The sequence below is a fragment of the Mesitornis unicolor genome, unplaced genomic scaffold, assembly GCF_000695765.1.
Source record: "Mesitornis unicolor isolate BGI_N332 unplaced genomic scaffold, ASM69576v1 scaffold2463, whole genome shotgun sequence".
In the NCBI taxonomy this organism is placed as follows: Eukaryota; Metazoa; Chordata; class Aves; order Mesitornithiformes; family Mesitornithidae; genus Mesitornis; species Mesitornis unicolor.
Window position 1 is genome coordinate 68,080 of NW_010175117.1, and position 21,809 is coordinate 89,888.

Sequence of the window (21,809 nt, forward strand, 5' to 3'; positions counted from 1 at the left end):
GCTGCCAAAGGGACTTTAAAACATTTCTAGGTACAAGAGAGCAGTCCCAAGATCTTTTAGCAGCAAACACTATCCAACTGGATATTATGTGAGAAACAGCAAACCATCTACAGTGAATACACCTGTGGAAATAAGTCTTTGTGGAAGAGAATAAGCCCAAGTTAAAAAGCCTAACTAAGGAGTCTGGGACAGTCCCAATACCACAGTTTGGGACTAGAGGTAATTCTACTTTTCATGTGACTTTCTTTCCCCACTCCACTTGTTTCATTATACCTCAGCTTGTTAAAGATTGCCGCAGAAACTATCTTGAGCCTTACCAAGATAATAAAAATCCAGTTTCTAAAGGCAATGATTGAAGGAGGGGTCTAACACTGAGCCAAATCAACCACCTCATTCAAAACCAAGGTTTAAATTTTTTTTGGCTTATAATCAAACTTGTACTCAAATAAAAACAAATAATAGTAACTATTGACTTAGAGTTCTAAGCTTTGGCTTTTTATACTACAACCTTTTTGTACTTCCCTCACCTCCCTGGTCTTCATTTCTGGCTCCCAAATCCATCTGAAGTATCACTGAGTTCTTCCATCCATCCAGTTCTACCTGCTTACCAACCTGCAAGCCCAAAGTGTCAGTGCTCCAAAACTATTTCCTGCCTCATTCCAGTGACACTGGAGAACCCAAAGTCATCAGTAAACCAGTCAGTAAACATTAAGATGACATTCGTGCCTATCAAATGCAAAGTAAACATGAAAGCATTCACTATGCCAACAAGTTAGACCACTGAGTAATTTTCTGCTGCTGACATGATGAATTACTAATGTTTTATTGAATGGGTTGTGGCAGTACAAAACTTGTGTGGAAATCCCCTCATTAATGCATGTAATAAGGGGTGCTGGAAGAGGAAAAAATTATGCTTGCCCTTTCTTCTCTATGCATTGTCATTGATTACAGTCCCCAACTAATCTTCCTCTTTGAGCAATGCAGAGATCAGACACTATTATCAAAGACAGTCATAAAAATACTAAATAATATTAAAATGGCTTAAGTGTTTCTTAAAGAGTGTGCTTGAGTGTCTAAAAATATTTAGGTTTCCTTGAAACAAAAAAAGTTGTTGACATTAACACTGCATGAACTAGAAGACACTGAACTGATGACAAGTTCCCCAGGTAAAGATCAAACTGACATGTCAAGCTACAACAAGACTAGGATACAGTCTGATCAAGGAATCACAGCAAGTCTTTTTAGTGATACAAGACTTTTGCACTCCTGCTCTTCCTATCCCTCAAAACAATATAAATGAAGTCTATCTTAGGTCTTCAAACCTAAGACGAGAAAGATCTTTTCCCTTATCATATTATTTCCCATTTTAAAGTACACCCTGCTTTAAACAGCCAATTTACAAATTTGCCAGCGACTTAATTTTGCAGTTTCAAAAGAATGCAGGTTTTCTAACTTTTAATTAAAAATACTGAAGATAAAATATTTTGAAGTTTAATTCCTAAAGTCTTTAGAAAAGCATAGAGAGAAATTCCACAAGGTATTGCAGGAAGTGGTTTGACAGGTAAAGCCAAAGAGAAGCTAGGAGAAATATGGATGATAGTCTAGTAAACAAACACTGGTAGGCTTAACAGCAGAAAATGCCAGAAAGCGGAACTGTGAGTGAAGGCAGACACGTGTAAAGCAGGAGGAAGCATAAGAAACAAAATAGTTAAGTTGCAGGTGAACTTCTACTGCATGCTTGCACATGAGAAGTCTGGAGTCTGCTGAGACCCACCAACAAGAAACTCAATTCAAAATTAGCAGCAGAAAATCTTGCATGCAAGAACTGTGCAGAAGCACAATATCTAATAAGGTCTACATGTAAGTGCAACTCAATATGTGACAGATAGGGACTTGAAAATGCAATGTCTCTCCAGCACAGTTTCCACTTGGATCTCCACAAAGAGTCAGAAATTACAGATAACCTGTTGGCAGATACTACAGGAAGCTGGAGAAACAGTTCTTTCTCCTGTTCTCATCTTCTGCAACTGTTTCCACGGACAGCGAGGGTACAACGTCCACTACATTTCACCAGCTAGAATGATCCTTCGTATTTTAATTCAGACACCAATTTAATACATTCAAGAAGTCTCACTGTTGTCAGAAGTGAGAAATATAATGAAACCCAAAAGTCTGAAAGTGAAATTGAAGACAAACCTGAGGTTAAAATGAAGTTACACAAATGAAGGTATTTTGAGACATGCAGTGAAATTTATGCCTATATTTTAAGCAGCAAATTAATTTCTTTGACAAAATTAATTGAAAGGTTACAATATGATAACCCCGACTTTGAAATTTTAGAACATGATTCTAGTCTGCAAATAATCATGTGTAGTGAACCAAATGCAAGAACTGCAGTCATGCAGATCATGGATTGTTACATTTGCTGGTTGAACAGGTCACTTAAAGATGTTGAATTCAATTCATCCCAATAAAAAACTGATTGCTGATACAGAATACAGTTAATACTGTCTTATTATAATGACAAATTATCAATTTACTAATGTATGTTGCAAATGCAGTTAGGTTGAATGAAAAATAACACATTTCAGTGGAGTACTGTGTACAAGAACACATGTGTTTCCAAAAGGTTTCTCCACAAAGTCACAACACACCAGCACAGATACACACTGTTTCTTCAAGTGCTGACTCCCTTTTGTGTTTATGTGGTCTGGGGATTTTTTGTTTCTTTGTTTGTTTGTTGGGGTTTTTTTTTCCCTTTACTTATCCTAGGTGAGTTTGCTGCAGCTCAGTTCTTCCAAGATGCAGAAAAGAGACCCAGGTATACTTCATACTTATACTTCACACTTACCTTTCAAAATGAGAAAAACCAAACAAACCGAACCAACCAACCAAAAAGCACCCCCACTTTGCTGCTGCAATTGCTGTCAGTTAAAGCCAAGTTCCCTTTTCAGTAGCTAACCTTGTCACTCTAAACTGCAACCTGAGAAACACTGCAAGAAAATGAGATACAATGGCATACAATGCAAGAATGCACAGGTTGTATGACACACAGGGCTTCAGCCTGTACCTTCTCTGTCTACTGCTGTAGCTAGACAAAAATTAGTTAGAGGAGTATATGTGACTGTGTCACAAACAGTTAAACAACTGGCATTTTGCAACAAAAAAAGCAAAATTGAAAAGTCCTTTAGCAACTTTATTTGCCAATGTAGAACACTTTTTTAATATTATGGCATTTATTTCTTATACGCAATAGAACTGCGAAAGAATCATCATTGTCTTCCTGTTCACATACAAAGACTAACTAGCACGTTATATCCCTGCATCAAAATAGCAGAATTTGGCCTTACTAAAGCATAAAAAGACAGACAACTCCTAAACATAGGACATCTACAGTTGACCTGTTGGAGTTCAAAATTATCTACATCTAGCAAGGTAATTCTAAATCCATCCATTTGAAGTGCTGGAAGAAATCTAAAGGGTTACAGAGATTTCAAAACAAACTGTTTTCCACATTTCAGTCAAAAATTAACTGCCTATTTATAAAAAAAAAAGTAATTCTACTATATACAAATGTTTTTAAGATGTAAATGCACTTGTCATCTTTCATGTAAGCAGGGTGCTGGTGTCCCAAATTAAACAAAAGAAGAAAAATTAGGGTTGACAAGTATGTCGCTGTGTAACTAGAAATTACATATGCCTTTTGATATTTCAGTTTTAACTGTTGAGTATCTTTTCATCAGACTATTGCCATTAGAATTTTTGTACTGTATTTTTAAATTAGACAAATAACAGACGAAAAATGTGACAAGTATATCAAATCTCATATAGCAGATCTGACGTACTTAATCTTTTACTGTAAGACTGGTATTTAATATATTTGAAATGTTTCAAACAATGCTCCCGTAACATGCCAAATAAGAAATGAAGATTTAATTCTACTATATTCAACTTATGCCAAGCACAGAATGAATATCGAAAAACCAAACAATCAACTTTCAGTTGAAAGTGCAAAATCACCTGAGACTTTCAATGCAATGCGAAATCTTAAATACTACAAAAAACTCGCATTCAGTATCTGACACCATCAGTGAAATACAGAAAAAATATATTTTAAAAAGACTGTTAGACTAGCCTCTGCAACTCTGTATGCTGTGAACTTTGAGTGAATGCTGGCTAGACAGCACAGCAGCCAGCATTTAAAAACTGTTTTATGAAGAGAGATCACCATATCTGAATTCCTCAGAAAAATAAATGAATACTCACTTTTTGTGTGGTAAATAAATCCACACTTAGTATAGTCTCAAATTTAAGTAGTTGAATGAAACGTGCCACATTATTAAAAATAATTTGACATTTGCATGCAAAAGCTCACATTAATGATGTAAAAACTGAATGCCCACATCCTAGAACTACTTTAGCTTGTATTGCACAAATTTTAATAGAGAAAAGTCTTATCTATCCGAACTGACAGTAACACAGCCACCTTGTTCACCCTCCAAAAGACTAGAGGCTTGGAATCCAGAAGAAATCACAGAGCCTAACTTTGTCAGGTGACTACAAAAAAGTATACACCTTTAAAATAGAATTTTTAAAAACCCAACAAAACACAACCTACTACTGAGAGAATGAACACAAATGAAAAGACCTTGGACCCTGAGCTAGCAGATTGACCAGTATACACAAAAAAATATCTGAAAACATACTCAGCAACTCACTAACATTATGTTTCCCATTATTTCTTTCATCTCTTTTAATTCTGTTAATACCGTAGATTTAATTAGAACAATGTTTCAAACAAGAAAAAAGAACTAAACTAGATTTCATTGTTGCTACATGTTAAAATTGAAGTCTTTGTAGTAAAGACTCAGAAGTCAACATTTAAATTAAAACAAAAATTTAATTGAAAGTTATTTATTAACAATAAATCTAATTAAGTTAATAATACCTCCTTCTAACACCAGCAGTCACACCTCGGATCAAAATAAAGGGGCAAATGTATAATTACATTGCGCACCAGTTCTTTCCGACACTCAGAACATTCATATTTCAAGAACAAGTATGTTGAAAAACTAAACAATAAAAGTTTTAGCACATAGGCTAAATTAAAATCTGCCCCATGCAAACAATTTGGCCTTCCTTATATTTAAAACTGTAACAAAAAACATATGTACAAGTAAATATCTGATAATTACAGGACAACTGCCTAAGTAAGCAAGGCATATGCTTTTTCCACACTGGCAGAAGCAAGGTACAACACATCAATATTACGTACTTTTCAAAGCCTGCTCAAAAGGCAGGATTAATAATTCTAATTTCTTCTTCAGAACTGCTAATTTATTACAGTTCTTCTCATTCTTCTATTCTCCCTTCTATTTCCCTATGAATTATATGACGCAAAGAAGTGTTGTCCCCCGTACTTATGAGACAGATAACTGCAAATATTCCAAGGATAAATAGATTGTCAAGGTTTTTGGATAAGGATTTTCTCACTATTCTATATATTACAAGACTTTAGGTAGTCAAATTAAAAATGAATGTTCACATTGACAGGAGTTAACAAAGGCATTTTAAAGATAAAGACAAACTTAAGTGACATGACTGACATGACATAGACAATGACTGACATGACATAGAGAACCCTACAGATGCAGGGACAGAATCCTGCCTCCCCTTTTTGCACTCTCAGGTTAGGCTTTACTCACTTCTCAAAATCTGTAACAGTGGAGGACAGATTTTTTTGCCTGTAAAAGCTCCACTTAATACAAACCCCATTTTTATCTCCAAAACAGCCTCCATTTCAAGAAGCAAGTCAAGTGTACCCATATAGGAAGAAAAAAATGTTATTATTTACATATTGGATTATACTTGATTGTCTTTGTATAGCTTTTTTCTGTATTTTTCTGTAATTTTTACTGACACTGAAAAGAAAGCAAACAAAAAAACTGGAATGGAAACCAGAAAATTCTCTTATTGCATTGGTTCGTATGGCTCAACAACAGAATTGGCAATACATAGATGTAACTTCCGCACAAAAGATTTATTCAGCTTTGAGTCATCTGGCTGATGTTGTTGACCTTGACTATTGTAGCCATGAGTCTAAAAAAAGTAACAATGTTGATGGCATTAACAAGGCAAAACATTTAGGCCACTGTCATGATTCCCAGAGGTACTGCCTATATATAGCATGTAGCACTGCCTGTGGTGTTACTATAAGTATATAGTAATACATACATAACTTCTGTCAGCTGTGTCAAGAACGCAATCAGTAACATTAATAGGCTGCCATCCCTAGAGGACAGAAGTGCAAGACTGAAGAGATTTCTTTGATTACACTGCAGCTTCTAGTAAGCTCATTGATCTAGTGAGTATCAGACCTCTCTGCCCTTTTATTTGCACTTCAAGTCTGCCTCTTGTTTGTATAATCACTTTCAATCCATTTCTATTTCTAACTCCTACCCAAATTTATGTTTCTACCTCGCTCATCCAGTCCTGGTTTCCCTCTTTACTTCACCTTCGTTCCTTGCTTGATACCAGTCTTCATTGCAAGCTTTCATTCCAGTCTGCTCCCTTCCTTGCAGTTATCGTATTTTCTACCAGCATGGGTATCCTCCCCATGAACAATTCCATCTACCCAAAAGCATTACCTTTCAAATAGTCCAGATCAGGTGTTCTCTGCATTTTAGTCAGGCTTCCAGCTTCTTCATTCTGCTCGGTAACAGCAGTGAGAGCATCAAAAAAGGAATACTTGCTGGTGCTTGACCAGTATAGTTCAAAACATAGCTGCAGTATTGAAACTCTGGGCCAGACCAGCAACATGGGAAATTCATAATCAGAAAATTCTTAATGTTACTCCTAACCACTTCCTGAGTATTTTCATACTCACATTTTTCCAGAATGTCCTATCTGTGGCATCATCATGCCCTTGCTAAGGTCAAATTTTCAGTCTCCAGATGAAATGCTTGGAAGTTTCAGACTGCATCAGGAAAATTATTTGCCTTTTAACTCACCTTTTAAACATGGGAAAATTGATTATTTCCTTTCAAAAAAAGAGCTGTTCTTGTAAAAAACTGCAATCACTAGTACTATTTGAAAGCTAACATAGAAATATCATATAAAAAAATATTCAGCCAATCGGGCATAGTTGTATCCATTAAGGAACACCGAGTAACTTTACTAACACAACACCACACAGCACTGATAGTAGCACTCAAGAACACAACTAAGGCCTAAATGTTTTGCCTTGCTAATGCCATCAACTTTTTTTCTTTTTTAAAAAGAAAGCTGCAAAAGTCAAGATCTAAACCAGCCAAACAACTCAAAATCTTTAAATTTTGCAGTCATAAAGATTGCTGAAGAACAGGGAACTTCTACTATACAATATTTTTTTCCCTCAACAAATCAATGTGTCATTCTTAAAAAATCCTTCAGTGCACTGTGTGTTTGACTCACTCCCAGTGATCCACTCCCAGTCATCTGTACGCTATTTCAGTTTAATAAAGTAGATACTTTTCATGCCATACTTGGAGACAAACTGTAGAGCAGAGCTTTGTTTGTTTGTTTTGGGTTTCTCTAAGTACTAACTTGGTGTACTTAGTACTAACTAAGTACTATCAAAGTGGAGGAGCATGGAAAAGTGACTGTATGTTCCTTCTTAACATGTCTAGCTTGGGGATTAACAAAAAATCCCCAAACAATTTTTTTTACTACTTCAAACTGGCACCATTCAGCCAACACTATGATATGTAACCTTAAAGAGGTTTTGCTTATAATCACCATCTTCACTTTGATTTTTACAAAAAAGTTGCAGAGAAAGTACATCAACTGGACAACAGGCACTAAGGACTAAGACACACCTTTAATAGAAATGCAGTACTACCTTTAAATGATCAAATACTACAGAACAGTCCTAGAGGCAAAGTGAGTCTTGTAAGTAGACCCAATGCACTAGATCAAGAAATGAGCATATAAAATCTGACAACTTTCTCTTCGCCTTTGTTAGCTTGTGGGAATGCAAACATTTCAAGCAAAAAGATACTTTAAATATACATTAAATTATCTATTATTCAGATACAAATTTAAATGCACAAGATTAAAATCCAGAGCATATATTGTGAGCACAGAAGTAGTAACAAACGATAGAAGAGACACTTTTCTTTAAGGTAATAAATCCTACGATCTTTTTATTTTTAAGGCCCAGTGAACAAGCACTGCAGGTCTTGATTCACAGATTACAAGCGTGCTTCTTGTAATTACCTCCCTATCAATTTTTAAAGCACCACAAAATTTCTACTAAGCTTGCCATACACCATTCTATAAAACAATCAAAACAAGAAACTACAAATTGTCACGTCAATCACTGATTTACTGAAAATTAATACAAGATCACCCTCAAAATGCCACGTACTATGTTACTGCAACTAATTTCTACTTAGTATTAACCAGGCATTCATGGGATAAGCAATTTAGATGTATTAGTTTTAGATATGACAAATCAGACGTTCAAAGGACCTAAATGTTAAGATGTGCACAGTATTCACTACTTACAAAAAAAACCCCAAAAATCAGACTAACTTATATTATACTTCCTTAAAACAGAGGCTCTTAAAGCACCTAATTAATTACTAACATCTCAGTCATTCTAAATACGTTATACCTGCCCTTCTTCAATAGTTTATCATTCTCTGCTGAACTACTGTTATAGTATGCATTTTCTAATAATTTTACCTTTTCAGAACTGTAATTACATCTATTACAAAAGTGGCCAGATTCTTTGGAAAAAATCCCAAACAATCTCAATGAATTTCATAAGAACATAGCTATGATGTCTTTTATAATTCTTTCTATTATATATAAGCAATGAAGCAAGATAATCACAAAAAACAAGTATTAAAGAGATTATAAATCATAAAAGCTGCTTTAATCATTAGGGGGTATATGAAAAATGATTTAGGAACTAAGTAAAGTCTGTGAGAAAGAACTTATAATAAGAACTTGTCAAAAGTTAAAAACACAGACCAAAAAAAACTTTTTAATTGTACTGTATATCTTAGCTCCTATCAATCACTGTTAAAATAATTTCAGAGTTTAATAAGCAGATATTTACCTGCTGGAACAAGACAATCTTTCCAGTCAAAATATCCCGCATAAATGCCAGGTTCTAATGACCCAACTATTGGATCTGCCTTGAATTCAATGTACATTTCAAACAGTCTTTGATCCAGCTCTTTCAAGGATTCCATACTGACCTAAAAAACAAAACAGAAAAAAAAGAGAGAAAAAGAACATAACAGTCATTAATTATAAGAATTAAATCACATACCCCAAAAAACTTATGTCTCCTGTAATTTTCGGTAAAGAACAGCAATTACTTACACATTTAAGTTCATAATTGCATACATAAAAAACTGGGAACTTCCATATTATCTGTCCATCCTACCCAGTATGAATGTTTTTTTCTGATTGTGCTCAGCCACAGACATTTTTGGGAAAGGTCCAAGAAATGCCAACACAGGTAGATCACTCCATAATTGTCTAATGGCATGATTTTTTTTTTCCAGCATATCAAGAGGTCTTGTTCTTGCACCAAGTAAACAACTGAATTGTGCCAATGCTTTAAAATAGGCCCAAAATAATTTCCATCCTGAAACATGAAGATCTTAATATAATACTTAAAATCTATGAATTGTAATATTACAATTTCCTACTACTTTACTTGAAAAATACATATTTATTTATGAGTCTCTGCTTTCTGACACTGTAGATGTGAACCGTAGATGTGAATGTCTCCTCCTCTACTTTAAGACACCACTGTACAACAGATGCATAAACTGCAGCTCACAAACGTCTGCAGAATTTTTCTCTTTAACAGCTCTCTATGCATTTTTTTATTAATTCACAGAAATTAGCCAGAGTGAAAGCTAAAGGGATATGCACAATTTTCTCATTGTATCTGAACAACTTTAAATTTTATACAAGACTTTTTTATTAAACATAGGTCCCCCTTGTCATTCTAGCTTTTAAAACAATTCTGGAACACAATGCGTAACATAAAATGTTAAAGTAGAAAGACAGTATTTTAGCATGACAGTGAATACTAGACGCAAATAAAATATGCTGAAAATGTCACATGACTTCTGCTCAAATGTATTTATGTTTATAAGAGCTTAAGAGATAGCAAAGTAAAGCTTTTAAACTATTACTCATTTTCCTCAACTTTAACAGAAGAAAAGCATATATGTATAATAATTTCCAGAAGTAGAGGGAAAATACCACAAAAGTGAGCAAGAAGGCAAGGCTCTAGACCAAACTGGGAAGCTGAAGGGAAGAAGGGAGGGAAGGGAGGGAAGGGAAGGAAGGGAAGGAGGGAAGGGAGGGAAGGAGGGAGGGAAGTGAGGGAATACTGACTCCTTATAATTCTTTTCTCTCTGAAAGACAAAATATTTAATGCTGCAAGCTGCAGAATACGGGATGAAGCTTATTCACTGCAGGGATGCCTCTAAACTGGGTTCTCCTCTAGCATGCCTCTATTGTTAAGTGAAGAGAAAATATTATAGTAAAATAAATTAAGAAACTTATAGAAATTTAGGTGACAGAACAAAAAACTGAAACAATCAACTAGCCCCCACTAAACTAAACCTCTGTGGGCTTTTAGTCTCTCTCAAAATGAATGAAGGGTTCAAAAACTGCCATCTTGAGGACTATCTAATTATCCAAATCTTCCCAGCTAGCCCTACCGATTGATGTGTCCCTAATATGCAGTACTGCACCAGTCAATACTTTCAAAGAGTTAACAGATTTGAAATTAATCTGCAACTTCAACATTCAAGTTTTGTCATTTTTAAACCTACCAGACTTTTAATGGCAATACTTTGACATGGCTGTACAAGACAGAGAGTTGAATACATAACAGATGTCTACTTAGCTTATACAGACAACAACTGTGTCTACCTCAACTCTCAGTTGTCTCAGCAGCAAAGAATGGCAACGTCCAGAGTAATTTTGTATACTGTACTAACCATATAAATCATACCAACCCCTTTTAAATGCTATTCAAAATTCCTTTGACCACAGAAATTCAAACAACATTCAGGCAGAACGAGACTAAGGATGTACTGTATAGTAGAAACATCAGTTTCATCAGTACTCTGTACTGGAAAAGATAACATTTTACTTCCAATCAACAAACTTTTCTGGAAATAAACTAGCTTTATGGTCCTAAGGATTAAGTCACAACATTTCTCATAAAAAATGATTAATTGTTACAAAAAGGCAGGAAAATGAGACAGCCACTGCCGCCCACTTTGACATTTTCATTCTTTGAAAAAAACAAAACCCCAAAACTACCCAAAAAAGACAACAAAAAACCGGAACTAGTTTATGAACAACAGCTATCAGTAATGCAGATTGCCAGATGAAATAATTTATCAAGTATATTTCTGAGATAACGATCTTTTCTTCTCTGCATTAAGAAAACACAGTGACATTAAACAGCTTTACTGAGAAATCTGATAAGATCTGTCATTGAACAACACAAGTCCTGAATAAGAGGTCACATTTTCTATACCAGCTATTTAAGCCTTACAGGACCACATATAACCATATTGTTGTTGTTGTGTCCAACTGATGCTTGGAGTTCCACTTATCTGTAGAAGGCTCACCTAAGAGTCCTTTTGGCCATACGAACACATGCACTTAATTTCCACAATAAGTAAAACAAATGAAACACATTTCCTTCAGGCAATGATGCTTCATTCCAGCTCTCACTTACTTGAATTATCTTTTCAACACCTTGAAAGCCATGTTTCTCAAAATGTTCAGCTATATTTAGGAAGGTATGACGTTCCAGATAACGGCAGTTGCTCAGTGCAATTAAAAGCCTCTGTTCCTAAAAAATTGTTTTAAGAGAAGAAAGAATATAATAGTTAGAAAAAAGAAACACGAGCAATATTGTAAATGTATAGTATTCTATTGACTTTGTGTGTGATAAACACGCTGATAAATAAAATGGTGTTTCCAAATATTTTTGTCAATAAAACAACAAGAACTGAATGAATGGTACAGTGATTGAACATGATTTCTTGTGGGATCTGGAACATTCACTGGAATAGCTCTGACTAATACAGAACTGTGGTTAAGACTTCTTTACAAAATAAGATTTGGACAGCTTTCCAGGAAGCTATTTCTGGCTTTTACTTTGTTTCAAGAAATATGCTAAGAATTCTGACCATCATAAACATGTAACTGAAGATCATCTTCACTTTCACACGATGCTGGCTAAAACAAGGGAAGCAAAACAGGTACTGAATGAATGCATTCACCCATTCGAAAATACTAGAAGTTTCATAAGTACATAATCTAATTTCAGCAGTTAATTTGAAAAAAATTCTAGGTGATTATAACTTATATCTCTCCTTCAGTGTTTTTTTTTTTTATTTACATGAGGGTCAAATGCATTCTGGAGTTGACACTTCAGGATTGCCCTTCCCTGACCTTGGTGCAACAAGATGTAGTTTCCAAAGTGAGAAAGAACCAAACGAGACAGATCTACTATTTAAATAGACTTAGTCTTCCCTCTGCCCCTTTCCTTCCCACAATTGGAAAACATTTTTCTACCTCAGACGGAGGTTCAAAATCAATAGCAGCAAATATTTTGAAAACAAAATTATTTGGCAATGAAATCATCATAACACTGCAGATCTAATTGAAAATGCTGTTGGTTTTCAGATCCAGAAGAACTCCTGATAGCTTGGTATTCCGGTAATATGATGACTAGTGTTGAGATGTGCAGCTGACTACTACTTTAAATTATAATCAGTTGGTATATAGACTATTCAAAAAATGAGCATTTAAAAAATACAGTGATAAATCTTACTCTGGTCACTCACTTTCTCTGTTCTCATTACTCAAACAGGAAAGAGAAGATAAAGTGTTCTGTGCTTTACAGAAAAAAAAGATTAATAATAATGTTTGGTTTCCATGGTATCAAAAATTATTGATTTTTTCTTTTCTATTTAAAAGTTCATAGCTACAGCATATGGAAGGATGCTTGGAACAGTCACAGAAACTTACTCTGTCAACAACTAATATAAAAATCTATGTGTTGCAAGAATAAAATGATATAAATAACTAATTAGTATAGTCTGCAATTCAGAAACTTGGCCTGATTTGGCAATCTGGGATTCTTTATTGTAACAGGAATCCTTATTACTCTTGTAAAAGAGGCAAAGCCGAGCTGCTTACAACTTTCAAAACCTACACTAAGGAATATTAACCTCACAAGAGGTTCTCACTATGTTTCTTGCAGTGAACAACAACATTTTTTTCCCATCAGCCACTGAACTTGGAGAAAGTACATTAACCAAAGTCAAATCGTCAAGAACATTAAAAACTTTTCTCCAACTTCCTAAAAAACAAAACCAATTCCAAACAATTTGCACAAATAATCAATACTTAATGTCAGTAAAGTGGGGTTTTTTTGGTAAAAACTACATTACTGAATATCTGTATCTTCACGGGTTTTAAAGAGTAACTAATAATCAGACCAGTACTTATAATTTCAAACAAGGTGATGAATCAAAAGAAACATCTTTAGTTGTTTTAACATCAGTACTACTTTTCACTGATTTCAATGATGCCATTTCAGTTTCTGAGGAGGACCTGCTTTCAAAAAAAAAAGTCTTCAATAGTTACTTTAAGATTATATACTAAAGTATTGTAAACAAAAGACCACATTCCTGTAACTTTGGAAAGTATTACATTTCACATCAGCTTTTAGAAATAGAAGTCAAACTTACTGAAGAAGGACTTGAGTCTTCATGAATGCTTCCAAACAAATCTGGAGATGAAACATCAACTGAAAGACTAAGAATATTGTTTAAAAAGTGAGTAGTATAGTGATTTTGATTATCTGATACATGGTGGATACAAGTTGGAACAGAAGACTGGAATCTTGTTTCATGTCCCATCACACCAGATAATAAAGCAGCCCACATTGCTCAGTTTTTCTAAGATGTCCACAAAGCCTGCAGGAGCTTTGTGGACAGACAGTACTATTCTAGCTACAGACTTCTTAAAGCATTTTCATTTTCCCTAATTTCTCTGGTTTACCACAGATTCTGATTTGCTTGTGTATCTATCCAGGCAACAGAATAATCCAAATAGCAAAAAAGAAAGTAGTATTAGGAACACAATTAATTTCCCTTTTTTCTAATGCATATTGCAGGTACCAATATTTGCCAAGTCTCTGGCTTTTCACAAAGAAATGATTGGTACTCTTGGAAACTCAGTCTATTCTCATCGGTTTTGGTCTCTAAAAGAAGTGGCTGACAAGCAGTTATGGAACACAACCGTTCATGAATTTAGCAGAAATACCAATAGAACTGGTCAAAATAAAAAGGGAGGAAAAGAAAGGCAGAGGCTGTTTCTCCATGAATAGACATTACATAGTGACAGACAACTCATTCTATGTAAGGTCATGTCAAAAACACCACACCTGCTTCTACAGCACACTACACCACCTGTCACTGAATAAAATAGTATAACTAATACCATATTAATTATCTTGTACAATATTTATTATAAGATATCACTCAATTGTTTGGCATAAAAAGTATCTACTCTTATTTCAAAGCATCACTAACCAGAGGCAAAAGTATTCACAAGAAATATGAAATACCAGAGAGGATTAAACTACACCACCCCTGAAATTTGAGACTTGCAACTTCAGAATACTACTCTTAGGTCCTATTTATTTTACTTACTGTGCTGTATCAATATCACCATCAGGTTTGGTGCTCAGTTGTTCCAAGCAGTCTATAAAGACCTAGAAAACAATAAAGCAAGATCTACATTTTCTGCTAAAACTAAAGAAAGTTCTTAAATTCACTTTCACTGTAGTCAGTAGCAGCAGAACAATCATTATCACCTTTCTTTGTGCTAAACTTTACATACATTAATACAGTGCCATTTTAGTTACGCTCTGTTTACTTGTAGCAAAACACAGGAGTTTTTAATCCTGCTAAGAGATTCTCAGCATGCACGGCTAAAATTATGCAGCGATAATCTGCAGATTTGCAAAGAAGGCCTTGTTAGCAGTTTTCAGCTGTTCAATCTGAACAGTTGGTCCTAAGTAAACATCACAGAAACATCACTAAAATCCATTTTTTACTTTGGCTCATGAATTCTTATTTGAGAAGACTACAAGAATGGTTCAAAAGCCTAAAGCATGCTATTACCTAATTTCACATCTGTTTAAAAAAAACAACAAAACAAAGAGATTTTGTTACAGAGAATATTGGGTTCTGATACAAAAATTAAAAGCTGTATCTTCAGCTGATGAAAATCAGCATTGCTCCTTTTACTGTAATAAACAGCCACAATCAGTAAAATACTTGAATATGTCACCCACTCGCCCTCTGAGGATTTGATATGATCAGATTCAGCTAGTAAGCTCTACATACTTTTAAGTAAAACATTTCTCAGTATCCCAGAGCGTATTAGTGGAATAACACAGTCATCAACTTAAGCTACCCTTTGGGAGGTGGGCAGGGTACAAAGCACAGATTTTTGTTGATCACTTGTGTTCACAATCTCATACTTAGAAGTGCTCAAGTTACCTGCATGATCCCAATGCTTAGCTGGCATACATCCTCCTGTGTTTTCTGCTGCTGGAAAACCTGAAGATGCAAGCATATTATTTCAGCAGAAGAGCTTCACATGGCCTTATTCTCAAGGAAGGCCTGAGTAACCCATCCCAATAGATGTAACACAATTATAGGAATGGCTGCTGGGACACAGTATTTTCTCATGGATCAATTTTAATTCCTCCCAACTCTAAAAATTGAGAGAGAGAATACAAGTCCCAGTAAATAGTCTGACAAGCATGAGGAGGTAACACACTAAAAGGAAATAAGGCCTAGTATCTAGTATGTGTGATATGTATCATTATTGGTTAATGGAATTGCAGCAAAAGCTCCCAGGAGATTCAAAGATCTTTGCACCCTAACAAGAAGGATTCTTCACTGCAGATACTTCTGAATAATGCTCATTAAGAAACTAGACAAGCTAGCCATAAAATTAAAATAAGGGAGGAGAGAGAAACCATACCCATACAGAGGGGACCAAGGGACCTTCGAAAAGTGTTAAAATTCCTTAGATCACTGAAACTTGAAAGAAAACACCAGTATCACAATCAATCAGGGCCTTAAGGTATTAAGCGGATGGGGACAATCAGGACTCCTGATTAAGAACAGAGTTTACAGAAGCAAAAAGCAGACTTTTCTGCAAGTAGTTTGGATGCAACACTGAGTGAAGAGTAACTCTGAGGAATGCTCCTCCTCTTTTTTTTGTGTAAATAAAGTCACTGCTATCTAAAAATTACATTACTAGCATTTTTTCAAAAAAACTCCTTTAAAGGTTAAAAAATTGGTCCAATCTGCCCAGTAAACACACAATTACCCCTAACAAAGGAAACACAAACAGAATTCTAAGAGCTAGCAGCAGTGAAAAGGGTGTGCATGGAAAAAATAAAGAGGAAATTTATACTCCTGTATCATTCTCTGAAAGTTCTTGTTCTGAAACCCAACAGTAATTTACATAAAAATAACAAAAATAAATGTTTAAATCAAAACTTACACTGGCCTCTCCAGGTCTGCAGTCCAACACAGTTTTAAGAGATTGCAAGGAATGGACAATACACTGTTCAAACTGGGACGGCTGAAAGGCAAATGACTTGTTACCTTTAGATAAGCATGTCAAATGTATATTACACAAATGTAAAAAAAACTTCCATGCCACATGGTAAACTCTTTATTTTCAAATTATTCCAATTAAGAGGGAAAAAAAAAATCATGATTCATATATTAACAGAGGACCCTTTTGTAGTGATGTACATTTGTACTTAATTTATCTACAGAATTATTACTATAGATCAATGTACTTTTTTTTATCTGAATGAGAGACTTCTACACCAAACAGCTTCCTCTAAAAGGGTCATGAAAGATTTTTAGAGCTTGTTTCTGGTAGCATATACTGACAATTACATTATAGATGCCTGTGACATCCTACCTCTTCACCACCTTGATCTAAGTTATGATAGAATTTTACCTGGGATATCCAATATTTCTGCATTTTATTTCAGCAAAGAGTTTCTCAGAAAAACAGACTGAAATTGTTTTTACATAGAGGAGAAAAACCCTACTGGTTTGGGGGGCTTATTTTACCTTCAGGTTTCAAAACCCGAGGTACAAATGTCTTAATGTACGTATTAATTTCACTCTGAAAGTGCAAACAAGTTCACAGAATCAGAGTCATCAGTCAGTTTTTCCTTGTCTTTCTCTCTTCCCTGTTAAGTCACATCTCTTTTTTAAAAATAAAATAAGGCTGCCTGCTGGTATTAGGCAGGAAGCTGTTCTACAGGGAAACGCGAAGCAGAGAGGTGTCACTGTCCAAAAAAGAGGGGCATTATGCTATTGGATTTGGGTCAGACAGGTGGACAAAAAAGGCTTCAAAGCTACGTGAACCTGCTTTTCATCCAGTAGATAGTTTATGGCAAGTCACCAACTTTAGGCTTATGAGTAACTTTTATTTCTGTAAATGCTGGGATGGAGATGGATCATGAAAGTGATGCCTGCATAGCAACCTGAAAATCACGAAAGAAGTCTCTAAGACAATCTGCTCTTGTTTTTTTGTTTCTACATAATAAAACATCACACCTGAGGTGAAGAAACCTGTTCAGATATGTTATTCTTTGGATATTATGAAATGGAATATAGTTCAGTGTCTTACTGTAACTTTTACCTGGAATACAAATTTACTATTCTAGTAGATAAATAACCCCGCTATGACAAAACATAGCAAATTTCCACTGTTAAAATTTGGCGTGTCTTAACCACGGCCTCAGAAGGTATCTAGGGAAGTGCTGTGTACAAAGAATTAATGAGTGATTTCTAAATAAAAAAAACCAACTTAGGCAGTTTTTAAAAAAAGATGGGCTAGGATACAGGAAAAGCATAAAGAAACAAAGCTTTTGTGGAAGATCCTTCCTCCTCCCTCCATTTTACAGATGAATAGAGTGAAAGCCAGAAAAGTTAAGGGACTTGCCCAAGTCAGCAGCAACTGAAACCAGGACCAGAAGCTGTAAATCTGGTTGTAATACTACAATTGCCTAACAACACTCCATTCTACAATGTGTATATTGTGACTGCCCTCCTACTCAACTTCAAACACATATTTATAGAAGCAAACAAGAAAAACTAAGAGTCTGTGGAGCATTCTCTTAGATAATACACACAAAGCAACTCTCCCTCCCACAGGCCCTTTCTGCTTTCGCAGATTGTTTTTAAGTCACTCCTACAACGTGCTTGCTGTGTTTTAGGCATTACTCATTACTGTTTATTTCCAGAAAGCATCTCACTAATTTATCTGAATTTGGTTTCAAGTCATTTGTTGTTTGTGTGTAGGCAATCTCCTAAATTAGTTGCTTTTCAGTTCAATTTCTCATTATAACATGTAAGTGACCTATTTATTTAACTACATACCAATTCCATGGTAGCATGCCTACTAATAAGTTATGAACCATTTTTATGTGAACTGAACTTGTTGTGACCTCAAAAATAATTTTTACTTTACTAAACCACCCTAAAAGAGGATGCTTAACTATGAAAGTTATTATTGTTTATCTCAGCAAAATAATGCTAGATGTCAAACTGATACATTTAAATAACCTTATTTAAGGCAGAAAGTCATGCTACGTATCTTGATGCCCAATTCTTGTTTATTTTTGCCTTTCAATAAATGGCACAAATGTGCAATGCTTTTATTTATGTTTTTTTCTCCTGTTTTGCACCTTCAAAAATATTGCTGTGTAGCAGTATCATTATCACTTAAAGTTACGTCTGAAGTAACAATTTTAGAACCACAAATAAATATCTGGAAAAGGAAGAAAAGAAAAACATAACTTTGTGTTTGGTGATGGCATCTGTTAAGAGTGCTGTAAATAAAAAAACATCCAAACAAAAAATTCTGTGTTTTTCATCTTCCTGTTTTGTATCTTAATAAGACTATAGACACCAGTATGCACACATACAGACAAAATCCATAATAATTTATTTTTTGGAGAACATAGAGACCAGTTTCATTACACTCACAAAAAAAACAAACAAAACAGAAAACCAGCCTACAAGACACACAAGTGTACCCACCAACGATGTCAAACCTTCATTGTCAACAACCCAGTCTTCCTTTTCAGCTAACCTCTTTATATCTGTAAGACACAGCAAGAGGGGGAAGGCGTGGGGGGAGGGAGAAGGTATTCATTTTCATTATTAAAAACTCCTTGAACTTGAAAAGATAAACCACAGACATTGGGACTGCAATGACTAGGCATACAAGCAAATAGCACTAAAAGCTTCAAAGCTTTCAGCATTCTCAAATGACTAAGAATGGGACTCATACATGGTATGCTGGTGACACCACATAGAGAAATATCTCTATGATACATGGCAAGAGTTGCATGAAGCACCTCCTTTACTGGAAAGCTTAAAATTAAAGGAATATTGTGAAGGCTTTGGATTTGCTTTTAGTTTTGTAAATTTTTAATCACTACATAAAGTACCGCAATTAAGATCCCAAGTCTCTAGTCTATTATACTCCAGCTCTTAATTAAAAATGAAAGAACAACTGCCCAGCATTCTAGCAAAGACAGAAAGGACAGCATATAATTCATATTTAATAACCATAAAAGAGGCTGAGAGTCCCCACTCAGGGTCAAGGATCCATGGTGCTAGACTGTCTTCAAAAATACACAAAGGCATATACAGAAAGCACTCTTTTCCACTATCCAGAAGATGACAACTTCTATAGGCTTCCTGAAACTAACAGGAGCCAAGTAAGGATGTGAATCCAAAGCTCATGCACTGTAATCAAAATTCCTCTATGGATGCATGCATTCTGCATTGTCAATTTTTATTAGGCTCAATCAACTTGTAAACAGAACAAAGATGACCTGCGTGCAGTCTGTGGGGGCTTTGACATACAGTTTTTCACACAAATTGCTCATTGGAACTGTTTGTACATCATGAGACTTTCTTTGAAATAAGCAAAAATTTTGATGAATTACCATCTCTCCCCAAAATCCAAGAAAGGAGGACAACTAATGCATGCTGAAAGGTATCTTCACTGTCTTGGTGCTTTAATTAGCTAAATTAAGAAGCTTGGTTATGGTGTCATACTCTGCAATTCTACATCTCATGGAAGTAAAGGCCTAGTGAGGATAAAAAGTATTAAGGGATTGTGCAGAATAATTACTCTATTCATTTCCCTATATAGTAAACCTCTTAATTCAACTGATATTCTTACAAGGCTTTAGATTGCACTTGTCAGCCTTTACGTGTTTTTGAGGCTGCTAAATTTTGTATTCTGTTCTGAGGTAATACAAATACAAAAGAAACAAATTTCTTTCTCGTATTTCACTGCTCACCAAATTCCAGTCAAATACACTCATGTAAACCCCCTCTGTCTAGTCTGACATTCGCATAATTTGGCTTTCATGACCTTTATGACCAGTGATCACATATGAGAAGGAAAGAACACAGACTGCTTCTCAGGGCCACCATGAGTATACGGTGTTTATCATAAGACAACAAGAAAATGCTGTGTGTGGGCAGATTTGTCCTATTTAAATAGCTAATGGCAGAGTGCTCTATTAAACATTTGAACTGATCTGAATGCCTTTACCAACATACAACATACAGTAAGAGATGAGACTGAACTTTATAACAGCAGTTTAAGCAGATCACATTTCAGAGAGACTATAAAGGTGAGATTAAAGTCCAGGAGGTGCTTTTTTGACTTATATATTACAGATAAAGCTACATTTGAGATCCATTTCCGTAGCTCCATGAGAATATCCATTAACTGTTCTTTCACTGGTTCCCTAAAAATAAAAGTTTTTCCAAGGGCCCAATTAACCTTGTCCTGTCCAGAAAAACTATCTAAACATATTCAACATGCAATTTCGCTTTAGCTGGTAAAGAACAGAAGAAAAAGGGCCAAATAGATTAAGGCACACAGTGCAATAATATGGAATGAGAGTCATCACACAGGTGGGTATCTTTTCATAGGCACCTTATGATTAGTTGTTAACAAAAGTTTAAAAATTTGCTTAATATAGCCACCTGTGCGTAGCACACTGAAGGCTTGAGTAAAACACTTAGCTTCATGTCAGCCTACAAAATAATGATGAATCATATGTTACAGATTAAAAACTGATTAAATTGAAAGACTAAAAAAGGCCTAATATTTTAACATTGAAGGTAATTAATCTTTTGAGAAAAACCCTAATTGAAGCAGTAGATCAATCTGCTCTGATTTTAAGAGAGACATTTATTTCTGGAAGATTTACTTTATTCACATTTAAGTTTCAAAGTTGAATACATGACGGTAGGATGATGGCCTCTGATGCACATGGAGTCGCATTAGATTTAGAGAATCTGTTGCTGGCCTTGGCAATCCAGACATTTATGGCAAAAGCTGCATATACAGCAGGAAGCCTGCGGATTATAATGTTAGTAAAAGGCCTTGGCAAACACACAACTAAAATACTTCATAAATGGCTGTGATTTTTTTTTTCCCCCTCGAGGGTGAGACATCGCTTATTTAATTCTTCACTTTAGAGAAGAATTCAAAAGAGAAAGGAAACAATATTTCCAATTTGGAAAAGCTTCATCATGAGACAAATCACTTGCATTGTAAAACTGCCTTGACCCAAAGGAAACAGACCTAAACTACTGTATTCATTAGACTAGGGA

General features: G+C 35.1%; 1 protein-coding gene across 1 annotated transcript in view; it reads right to left on the reverse strand.

Annotated features, from left to right (window-relative positions):
* EXOC2 (exocyst complex component 2) overlaps positions 1 to 21,809 on the reverse strand; it is a 113,147-nt gene that overhangs the window by 25,984 nt on the left and 65,354 nt on the right. The window contains exons 16-22 of the mRNA XM_010181255.1: positions 19,203 to 19,264; positions 16,636 to 16,716; positions 15,618 to 15,677; positions 14,763 to 14,824; positions 13,797 to 13,863; positions 11,771 to 11,887; positions 9,107 to 9,248 (exon numbers count right to left, since the gene is read on the reverse strand). Of these exons, the coding sequence (XP_010179557.1) occupies positions 9,107 to 9,248; positions 11,771 to 11,887; positions 13,797 to 13,863; positions 14,763 to 14,824; positions 15,618 to 15,677; positions 16,636 to 16,716; positions 19,203 to 19,264 (591 nt within the window). The remainder of the gene's footprint in view (positions 1 to 9,106; positions 9,249 to 11,770; positions 11,888 to 13,796; positions 13,864 to 14,762; positions 14,825 to 15,617; positions 15,678 to 16,635; positions 16,717 to 19,202; positions 19,265 to 21,809) is intronic.